This window comes from Marmota monax, unplaced genomic scaffold, assembly GCF_021218885.2.
Source record: "Marmota monax isolate L192 unplaced genomic scaffold, Marmota_monax_Labrador192_F-V1.1 WCK01_AAM20220418_F8-fsc00176, whole genome shotgun sequence".
NCBI classification, from domain to species: domain Eukaryota; kingdom Metazoa; phylum Chordata; class Mammalia; order Rodentia; family Sciuridae; genus Marmota; species Marmota monax.
The window spans coordinates 3,642,688-3,654,418 of record NW_026694774.1 but is presented as its reverse complement, the minus strand read 5'-3'; the positions used below and the strand labels follow the sequence as shown (position 1 = coordinate 3,654,418).

General features: G+C 42.6%; 1 protein-coding gene across 1 annotated transcript; it reads right to left on the bottom strand.

Annotated features, from left to right (window-relative positions):
* Positions 1-406: 406 nt before the first annotated feature.
* On the bottom strand, positions 407-11,248 carry Nxf3 (nuclear RNA export factor 3). The gene is made up of 20 exons (XM_046425403.2): positions 11,245-11,248; positions 7,785-7,959; positions 7,405-7,558; positions 6,716-6,799; positions 6,506-6,610; positions 6,306-6,383; positions 6,121-6,190; positions 5,877-5,965; positions 5,400-5,509; positions 3,738-3,774; positions 3,332-3,400; positions 3,191-3,246; positions 2,945-3,052; positions 2,766-2,824; positions 2,530-2,642; positions 2,393-2,435; positions 1,746-1,818; positions 1,051-1,233; positions 570-630; positions 407-460 (listed from the first exon to the last, which is right to left on the bottom strand). The coding sequence occupies exons 1-20, from the start codon at positions 11,246-11,248 to the stop codon at positions 407-409; spliced, it is 1,725 nt and encodes a 574-aa protein (XP_046281359.1).
* Between the last annotated feature and the right edge of the window lie 483 nt (positions 11,249-11,731).

The following is an 11,731-nucleotide window of genomic DNA, read 5'->3' as shown; positions in this document are numbered from 1 at the left end:
CCTAGAAAGCCACACAGCTCTTTGGGGCACAGCTCTGGTCTAAATGTGGGTCCAAAATTTGAGTCTCTACTCCACTCCTTCCCAGGAATTGCTCCTTCTGAGTATATGTTTCTTTCTCTGCAGAACCTAGAGAGTAAAGCCTGTCTCAAATGGATTTTTGCAGGTTTAACCTAATGGACAGCATCATTCTTATTAGGAAAATAAACAGGCATCCTGGGAGGTGGAGCAAATGCATGGAACACTTGACTCTTTGGATGCATGAGAATTAGCCCTACAAGTTAGAATTTGGCTTTCAGTCACAACCAGTTCAGTCATAGAGAAATACACATACTAGAACAAAAAATGCAACAAAGATGAAGAAGATAAAGATGACAACACCCAGGAATTTCTTCTCAGGGCTTTGTACTTAAGATTCAGGATCAGTCTTTTTGAGGGTCTCCTCTGGGACCATGCCCTTTACCTACAGGAAGTGAGGAAAGGAGTTTGGTGATCAGCAGAACCAGAAGTCAATGGCCTCATCCTCAGGCCACCTGGCTTTTGCTCACTTGGCCTGAATCCTCAAACCTCACCTTGGGCATAGTAAGAACTTGTGTAGCTCTGATGTAGTCCCAGTGGTTCTCCTCAAGGTATCTGGGGTAGAAAAAGGATAAGAGACATCCATTAGGACCCAAGAGGAGATACTCCAATAACACAATGACATTTCTAATCTACATGGCAAAAACATGCCTCCATGTGTAGTGTAACATGTATAGCAAAAAAACAACAACAACAACAAAAAAAAAAAAACTCTATGGCACAGTATGTCACTTGGGAGTTGGAAATCCTGAAAAGCGAAATGTCTTGTAATAAAGGAACAGGGTCTAAAGAATTTAGAGAAGTATCATAAACTTTTTCAAAATAACTAGGTAGCTTACTGTGTACTGAAAGGTAAACATTCAGTATGATACTGAGTGAAATAAAGAACAAAAACCAACTATCTGCAAGTTTCCATAATTCACTCCCCTGATCCACCCAGCAAATATATAATCATTATGTAGACCCATCACTTACTTCTGAGACCACTTGAGGTTCATCCCAGACCGGACAGAGAAAGCCTGTACCATTTCCTGCTGCTCTTGGGAGAGGGCAGGCACAGGGGTGGAGGAACATGTGGCCATAGGGATGCAGAAGGGGCTCTGGTTCCCCTGGGGGCTAGTGTCCCGCACAAACAGCTTATCATTGATGATGCACAGGCTGAAAGAGAAGCAGACCCTCAGTTGACTGGAAAGATGTACAGCCCCACTCCCTAACAAAAATCTTCCCCAACAACAATCCTGCTACCTCTCTGCTCAGCAGCCAGATGCCTTCCATATTCCCTATTGTGCCTGACATTTTTTGGCTGGTACCATTTAACATTCTCCCAGAGGCCAACTTTCGAGATTGTCAACAAGCTTACACGATTTATAGATTTACCTATGAACCAGGAATAATTTTACACTCACATTTGCCCCTTACAATATTAGAAGGGAGTGAAAAATGTAATCACCGTTTTCAGAGAAAGACACTGAGTTACAGAGAGGTCATATGACTTGGCCAAAGTCACAGCAAGTGAGTACTGCATCAGGAAAGAACTGAAGCACTTGACTATACTTTGGGTTTTCAATGACTGCACCACCACATTCTCACACCTACAGGCTAAGGCTCAGTAGAGTGTTCCCACTTACAATATAGCACTTTCCTGGAAGCAATTACAATATAGCACTTACCTGGAATTGCTTCCAGGAATAGCGATGAAGGTTCTGATGAAGGCACGAACAGAGCCCGGGGACTTTCCTTCCACTTCAAGGACAACAAACAATACCCCCTTAAAGTTGTACATGATTTACAAGCTTACACAGTGTTTCCCAGGGAAGGTATTATGCTGAAGGGGACCAGAACCAGAAATTGTTCACTTGGAGTCACAAAGTTGTGGCAGAAATGAGAGGGCAATAGTAGAAACAGTCTACTCCCTGCAATGGGTCCCCTAATATATGTTGTGAAAACCACTTCAAAAGTTCACTTGATCTTCATCTCACATCTGCCCAAGAGATGGGTTCTACTAGCCCCATTTTACAAATGGGGAAAAAGAGAGGTCAAGTAATTGGTCCAAGGCCACAGAGTAAGGACCTGGGAGGAGAGCCATGGAACCCCACAGCCTATGTCCCTAACACACACCGGAGCTGTGGGACAGACAGGCACAGACCACGTTCAGACCAGGATGCTTTGTGGGCAGAGTGGGAGCACCAAGGGAAGAGCCCCCAGGGAAGAACAGGAAGGAAAGGCCTAGAATCAGGGAAGCTGGGAGAGTTCTGAGAGGGTGCCCACCCAGGGGAGGGAGCAGCAGGCGATCTGAGGGGGTTGTATAGACACTCACCTTCCTTGAACAAACCATTCACAGAGAAGCAGAGCATTGTTTCCTGAAAGGGGGCAATGCAGGAACTCAGGATCTGCTTAACCTCCTACCCACCTCCAGCTTTCTGGTCCCACCCCAGGGAGGAAGCAGGTGCTCACCGTCTGGAACCACATGTCCACCACAAAGGAGCTGAGGTCATGCCGAGTCTTGGGCAACACGCAGAGGGTATCCAAGATGTCACGTTTTGTGTGCTTCAGTTGCTTCCACTGGTCTGTAGAGGACAGGAGAAGCAAAGATGAGGGGGGCTGCCACACCCTTGCCCTTGACCCCCATGACTGACCCCTTCATACCCCCTTATGCTGCCGCTGCCCAGTCTTCCCCATCACACACTTACAGGAATTCTTGAGCTTCTTTATATCCCTGTTATACTTGAAATACTCACAAAAGCTGTTCCTAGGAGAAAAAGAGGAACAAGAGGTGTAGGTCTAGCTGGTGCACATATTTCCAAGAGCTGGACTATGTCTGCTGGGGATTCACACTACCATAGACCAGAGTCTGAGCTGTGATACTCACAAGGCTGGATCCTTGGGGTTGAATGGAATGGTCAGAGAGAAGCAGGCCTCAATATGATAAGTGCCCAGGAGACTCTTTCGGTCTCCATAGTCATAGATCAAGTAATACCTGCAGGGGAGCAAATGAATAGTCTATCTCTATGGTTTGGACCCCAAATGAGACTTAAAAGTTTCATCAAGCAGCCCTATGATAATATGGCCTTACTTCCCTCATCCCCCAAGTCCAGAGAACCCCAGAGGGACTTACTGCTGTAGGAACTGTAGGACCAGATTCTTCAGTATGTCAGATCCAAAGAAACTTCCCTGGAATAAAATGAACGTTTGGCATCATAGCTATTATGTGCTCTTTGTGTACCACCTAAAACCCTGCATGAGCCTCTCTCTTCACCTTGCAAGTTGGTAACTTCTTGTGAGCTTCAATGCCACATAGAGTTGGTCTAGGTGACTCCTGCCCATCCTGGGGAAGGCAAGAGGAGGCATCAGTACAGGAAAAGGAAGTGATGCTGGATGATTAAAGAAAGGGATGAGTCCAGGAGAGGGTTAGGTCACAAATTCCATGCGAAAAGGCCATGGAAATGATATGGACAGAACCACAGCTAGGGTCATGGCAAGGGGTCCCTGTGTGAAGAAAGGTCGGGTCCTTTGTAAAGTTCCCATATAGGTCTGTATTGCCTCTCCATATACCTTTGAGGTTTAAGTGTCAGATCCAAAAATACAACTAAAAGGGTTTCAGGGCAGGTTGGAAACAGTATAAGTTCCCATTAGAGGAGTCAATGAGAAAGGAGCAAACTTACCAGACATAATAACTTGGGAAACAATTCCAGGATGGAGCTATCAAAAATCAAGATAAACTGATTTAAAAGTCATACAATGTATGTGTATATAGAAGTATTACATGGTATCACATTAATATGTGCAAATTAAATGTTTATGTGTCAGTTGAAAATAAATGACTAAACATATTTTAAATCAAAACAAAATAGACAAAAACAATTGAAACTGTATAACTGACTTTCCTGTTGATTGACACAGAGAGAGTTGTCTCTCCCTCTAGCTCTCCTCCCTTTCCTTCTCCCTGGGAGCTCCCACCTCCACTGCCATGACCCATTTCACCAGGGCCACCACAAAGCTGCATTGAGGCTCCAGGGCTTCCTTCCCCTCCATGCCTCCCTTACCTTCTTCCTGATCCCCAAGGAAGGCTCTGCAGGGAACAGGGAATGAGGTGGGAGCCCAGGGCTCTGCTATCTTGCTGGATATCCAGCATTCTGTGGGGCGTGGCATGACCTGGCCAGGCCAAGACCAGGTCATCTCCCTGCCCCACAAAATGCTGGAGCAGTGGGGTGAATAAGGCAGGGAGGGGACGGAAGGGATATGGCGACCAAAAAGGAGTGAAGATAGGGGAGGGAGAGTTGGGGGAGACAAAGAAAAGTAGAGACTATGAGAAGCAAAGCAAATGGTAGGGGAAGATGCTCCACCCCAGGGCTGGAGGTCAAGGCAGAAGTGAGAAGAAACCAGCTCCCCTACTGCAGCCCATTCCTTCACCTGCCCCTGGCTGGCCCTGGAGCCCAAGGCAGGAATGAAAACATGTACCTGCTGGGCTGGGGCCCACTGGATGCAGGTCCAGCCTTTGTCTCCTGTGTGGGCCCAGAGGGGGCCAGGTATGCGAAAAGGAGCCGCCCCCACAGGAGGTGTCATTCCCAGCACCAATAGTGAAGAATCAGGCACCAGCTCAGCATGTGACAGAGGGTCTGTGGCTCCCTCTTATGAGCACCAGGTTCCCTCATGGTGGTCCCTGTGCACCTGTGCCTGTCTGAGTCAGTGTCTTGCCCAAGGAATCATCTTGACTTGGGCTACCAGGGCTGCTCTGAGGGACGAGGTTGGATGTGGGATGTGGAGTGGGGGAGGGAGCAGACTGTGCTCCTCCTCTTCCTGCCCCTCCTTTGCCCTCTGCCTTCCCCTCCTGTCTTGGGAAGGCCTCTGCTCACTGCCAGTAGCCCACCTCTGGCTCCTTGACTCAGGGAACCCATGTTTCTCCCCAAGGAGGAAACAGTTCCCACCAATGGCCTAGAGGAACAGATGTTGTGATGGTAGCCACCTAGAGCCTTGGCCCTTGGCACAGGGCATGAAATCTCCATGTCAGCCTGGGACAGGTGGGGAGAACTTTGTGGAGCAAAGGAAGAAGGGACCTTCTCAGGATAGGAAAGGAAACTACTCCTATCCCAGGAGAGCATTCTGGAGGAGGCCAGGTGCAGAGAGGTGGAAAACATACACCAGACCAGGTGAAAAAGGGAGCAGGTCAGAAGAGGCAAAGCAGACCTGTGAGCACAGCTGGGGGACACAGACATAGGAGAGGGTGGAGCCTGTGGTCCTCCCAGAGAACCAAGGCTGCCTCCTTCTGCAAAAGTACACATCAGGGGCAGCTGAAGTCCCAGTGGGTAGCAAAGGTTACAACTGACTTCATGTTGTTGGACTTATCCAGGAAGGTGGTGCACAGAGAGTTTCTGTCTGCACACATCTCTTCTGGTTCCAGCCCTTTCCCGCTGTCCATCTTTCCTGCAGACTTCACCTGTAATTATGTGGAGGAACACATGAACTACGGAAAGAGAGGTGAAGGGCCCTGCATCCCCAACTCCCTTTTTTACCAAAAAATCTACTTCTCTGCCTCTTGTCACCACCCTGATGAGTCCTTCCACTTTTCCTTCAAATAATGATCTGAGTCTTACATCTTACCTTACTTTTGGAGACATTTGGGTTTTCAATACTGAGATCCTTTGGCATAGTATTCATCATGCCAACCAGCTGGTAGGTTGGCAAGGTAAGCTATGATGAGGAAAGAGTTAGAGTTAGGGCTCTAATGGGGAATATCTGAGACCAGTCTGGCTGCTAGCTAACCTCTCCCACCCTCAATAACATCATTAAGCCTAAGGTCTCACATTGGGTTTGTTCTCTTCAGGAATATTCAAGGAAGTAACCATGTGCTTTCTAGGATTCGGTGCCATTTCAATAGCATGGGTCATCAAGTCTTCAGGAAGCAAGAGGTGGGAATCAGAAGGCTGAGAGGAGACCAGCTGGCCCAATTCCAACACCAACACTTCCCCAAGTGACAATCCCTAAATATCCCTCCCAAGCAAACCCATCTGCCCTCCTCTACCCCAGAATTACAGCTATCAGCCATACTTGGTTCAACAGGGGGTCTCTGAATGTCAAGAGCTTGATGGGAGGTATCACATTGTTTGTTCATGGTCAACTGCAAAGTTAAAGATGGAGTTCAGTAGCTCTGAGGCAGAGGTGGTAGGGCAATATACAGGGAAAACAGAGGGGGTATGGCTGTTGGTGCACAACTTGTTTTGAGTCTACATTACCTTCACTTGCTCTACCTTTTCTGACTGTAGATCCTTAATAGAGCAGGGTACCTCAGAAGGAGTGACAAAGATTGATATCTGCAGATAACACATGAGGAGCTGGGTCTGCACCAAGAACTTTGAACCCCAAGAACAAGGTATCACCCCTGGCCTGCCCTCTTGCCCCCTTGATTGGCTCTGGTTATCCCCTTGACACATACCTTTTCATTATCCTCATCCCGAATCTTATCACCAATATTCTTCAACGCGAAGGCAATGCTGGCATTCTCAACAAAGAACTGGGCCTGCATTTTTTCATAGTGAAACTACAGTGACAGTGGTGAGAAAAATAGAATGTGAGGTCAGAATTGCTGCTCTTCCAGCCTTCCTCTGTCCTGTTTCCTCTTATAGCCCTTACTTTTATCTCTTACCTCAACCGGAGTAAAAGGGAGACTGCACTGGCTCTGAATCAAATTCAGCAGCCACTTCTCTTCATATTTTATGCCAAATGGAATCTAGGAGCAAAAAAAAAAAGATGGAAACATTAAATTTAAATACAAGCATGTTTCTTTCAGACCGTTTTCAGGCTTTAAAATAATTTCTAAAGATAGGACAAATTCCATTATTTTTAGCTTTTATATCAGACATGGACTTAAGTATCTTTTTTAAAAATTCAGATAGTTTTCTTCAATAAAAAATGTCAGATATCTAATGTGAACTACCTTGGTAAATTCCAAGAAATCTTACCCAAGGCAGATCTGGCCTGCCTCCTTGTCAAGGACCCCAGAGAATCGAATCAAACACACACACACACACACACACACACATTAAATTTTTGCCAAACAATAATCTGGTTTGGAATTGTTCAATCTCCTTAGTGTTAGATTTTTTCCTTTGCTTATATGCAACCATTTCTATTCTCCCTGCAGTCACCTTGTCCCCTTTATATTATCTCTCTTAATCTGCTCTTACATGACCCGGGATATTAACTCTTAGTGATAAAAAAATAAATTACCAATTCCCCTGCACCCAGAAATGAACCTTGCGTCCTGATACGAGTCCAATACAACTGCCCCCATTCTCCTTCTGGATATTTGGTCCATTTTGCCACAACACTCACTGTGATCTTGAACCAGCTCCCTAAGGTTCCATTCTGCCTGTTTTCCTCGGTTCTTCGCTCTGGAGGTTTTTGTGCTCTCTCCATATTACCATGGGTCTGGTCTTGTTTGTATAAATTGCTTCTCCAATGATGGGATGGGATGACATAGGGAGTGCTGTGGAGAAGTGAAGAAAAAGAAATAATCCCTACTGCTTAGAAAGTTTTCTATACATATTTTGCTGCTTGGTACTAGGATTATGAAAATTTGCTGAACCTTTAATCTGAACCTATCATTTCTCACTCTTCCAGGTTGGAGAGATGAAAGAATTACATATTTAACTACAAGGTTATATATTTCACTGGATGGTCTATTCCAGCCATACTGATGACTGGTCACTTACTATCTAACTCCAGAATCCATGTGGGCATCATTCATTGCTGAATCTCCTTCTTGCTGCTGGTGGGATGAAATATTCATGGCAGCACTGACTGGTTCAGACCAATTTGGAAATCTCCTTCGAAAAATACCCCAGCATCTTGCTCTTCTTTGAAGGGTGTTAGCTTGGGAATTGTGACCTTATATTGAAAACAACACATCAGTGGTAAATGCCAGAAAAAGTTCTGGGAAAATATAATAGCATAAAAAGAAATATCACTGTATTTTATAATCTAAAAATAAATATATAAGGCTGGAGATGAAGCTCCATGATAGATCACTTGCCAACCATAGGTGAAATCAGGTGATTCCAGTCTCAAGGTGAGGGGTGGGGTGAAGAAAACAGGAATGTATCATAAGCCAGGATGTGATCTGTGATGTTATTATTCCCTACTTTGCCCTTTTCAGTTTGGGTGATTTGGACAATTTGTTTATCATCTCTAACTCTTATCTCCTTCCTCTTCTTGAGGAGATATATAAAAATCTACCCTGAGGGGCAAGGCTGTAGCTCAGTGGTAGAGTATGTGCCTTGCAGTTGTGAGGCACTGGGTTCAGTCCTCAGCACAATATAAAAATAAATGAAGCTATTAAAAAACAATCTACCCCGAAAGTTTCCTGTTATGGTTCAAGGATAAAAGCCAAGTTCCCTTCTTGAAAGAACTAGAAAAATGGAAAATAAGATTGAAGAAAATACAGAGTAAATATTAGTTATACATAATTATGGAGAATTGTAAAAGAGAGGAAAGCAGGAGATGTAGTAAGTGTATCTAGCACATATTTACTTTGAGTGCCAGAAATCAGGAAACAATAGAGAAACAGCATATGAAGAAATCTTCCTTAAGAAGTTTCTAAGAAATAACAAATAAAGTCACTATAAAAACATTAATAGAAAAAAAGTGTATTTTAAGGGATAACATTGCTTATCAGACATTTCATAATAATGTTCTTATAACAAAATCTGAGTTAAAATTGGCCAGAAGACTCAAATCAAAGGAAATATTTAAAGGTTCTTTATATAGAAAAGAATATGATCCCAGATGGAGGATCATTGATTCAGGGAAGGAAAATGAGTGACATTTGTGAATATGGAGGCAAATCTAAGTGAATATTGATTATATAATACAAGGATAATTTCTTTTGAGTGTTTTAATCTATACATAATTAAAATGTATAACAATAAATAGGGAGGGTTAATAACATCACAGTGTTCCAAGGTCCCTGCACTGTTTGAGAATTTGCAAAAGAACTAATTTACATTAGACCACTATGGGGCAAAGATGTACATTGTAATCCTAAGGGCAAACACTATAAGGATGGCCAAAGAATGTTTATTCAGCCAAATGACATAAAAATTTAATAGCTACAAATTTTAAACACATCAAAGGAAAGAAGAGAGCAAGAACTCAGAATAGGCAAATGTGTATATAGATTATTATTGTCTATTTGATCCAAATTATATCTTATAATTTCATAAAAGCAGAGTAAATTAAATACCCTAATATATATGGACAGAGTCAGACTACATAATATTTCATCAAATTTTCCTTAAAAGAAACATGTAAAATTTAATGATATAAAAATTTTTAAATAAATACATGGCAAAATATTCTCACGTATATGTAGAAACTAAAAAAGTTGACCTCATAGAAATAGAGAATACAATGTCAGGTTACCAGTGCCTAGGAAGGGTGCAAAGGTCTGGGATTGAGAAAGGACAGTTAATGGGTCCAGGGGTACAGTTGGATAGAAGGAATAACTTCCAATGTTTTATAGAAATGTGGGGTAACTGTGGCTGATGACAATTGTATATTTCAAAATAGCTAGAAGAGAGGATTTTGAATGTTACTTAAGGAAATGATAAATTTGAGGCAATGGCTACACCAATTACCCTGAAGTGATCATTACACGTTGTATAAATGCAATGAAATATCATGGGAAAATATACTATCATGTATAACTAAAAAAAATCAAATTTAAAAAATAAAAATAGGAAAAAGGAAAAACAACTCTGCACATGAGAAAAGTAGATTATGTTTCTGCTAAACAAAGACATGTGGTATGTAAGGTTTGCTTTTTGTCAAGGAAAAAATAAGAATAATTTATGTTTGAAGTTGGAATTAATGGGCTGGGGTTGTGGCTCAGCACTAAAGCGCTCGCCTAACACAGGCAAGACCTTGGGTTGGATCCTCAGCACCACATAATAATAAATAAATAAAGTTATTAAAAAAGGAAATTTGAATTACTGATTGTCTTAGAATCAGCAAAAAAATAGGAATGGAACTCAACAGAAATATAGATTTCTGAAAAACGAATCTTGAATAATAAAGTATATGCATAGTTAAGCTAAAAAATAAATATACTGTACACATAAACATATACAATTATTTTATCAATTTTTGGTAACACAGGGAATTAAACCCAGGGCTTCACACACTAGGAAGTGCTCTACCATTGAGCTACATCCACAGTCTAAAATGTTTTTTTTAAGTACTGAAAAAAAAACAATAAACCATTCTATCCATTCACTAACTGAAAATCTGCATAGCTCTACACTTTAATGAAAAAATAGAGAAAATAGGGAGAATTCATAAGGATAAAGGATCAATTCAACAGTAAGATATTAAAAATTTTTGATTTTTCTGCATGAACACAGAGCCAAAATATACAAAGAAAAAACTGGTTAAAAGAAATGGAGAAATGAATACATTCACAGTTTGGGGAAAATTTTAGCACACTTCATTGAATAACAGATACAGCCTGCAGACAAAAATTCACCTATTTGGTGAAGATTTAAATAATATAAGTAACAAGATGGGCATGTTAGTTCATGCCTGCAGTCCCAGCAACTCTCGAGGCTGAGGCAGGAGGATCACCTAAGCCCAGGAACTCAAAGCCAATCTGATAGTTGAACCTCATCTTAAATTATTTTTAAAATCTGGGTAACAAATCTACTTAATTGATATGGATTATTATATATGTATAAAAGCTACACATATAATATTCCAGATAGGTCATCTGCTAGCACATAAAACAAGGCTTGGGAAACTTCTATGGGAATAAATACAATCTACCCTGAATGGTTGGTGTAAAAATTCAAGGGTACAGGTAGCTTCCCTGCCCCTCCTCCACCATTAGCTGGAATCCCGTCTTTCAAGTGACATTCTCTATTCCTCAAACCCTGGACTTTCCCCTCAAATAGGACAAAAAATTAACTTCAGCCAAGCCAAAGAGAGGTTTTCCATGTGGAAACATAAAAAAGTATCTCAGATCTCAATTGACACTTGTCTTTATGAAAAATATCAACCTGGGACCTTGCCACAATCCTCTTTGCATCTTAAAGTTTAGTAAGGTTTTTTATGGATGGGGGAGGGGCCCAGAATACCCCTTGGGGACCTGAGACCAAGGCCTTATGCTGACCAACTCACCCATTATGTGTCTGGCCACCAAAATCCTCACGAGGTTCTTCTGCAGAGAATCTGTGTCGTCTGACAATTTGAATCTCTGAAAGATTGAGGAAGGCTGCTGAGCAAGCTGAGAGCAAGCTCCAACTCACTTTGTCAGAGCCAGACTAACAAGATGGAGTCTTTACAGGAAGTTCCATCCCCAAGGGCATAGAGAGGAGAGCCCTGGGGCCAGAGGAGACTTGACTTCCTGTTCTCACTGCCTCCTGAGTTTACTACCAGCCTCACACCCAGGGAGCTGTTTCCAATTGAGCCACCCCTGCAGAGGAAGCCAACTAGAAGGTTTGAGGCCCAGCTATGTGTTGCTACAAATACAGGGAACTCTGCATTCCAGTCTCTGTGTTGGTTACATTACATTGTATTCCTTCATTCTGCACCCAGAGAACTCTGAGTACCCACTGTAGGATGGGCACTGTACTTGTTACATTACGTTGTTTTGCCACCTATTTCT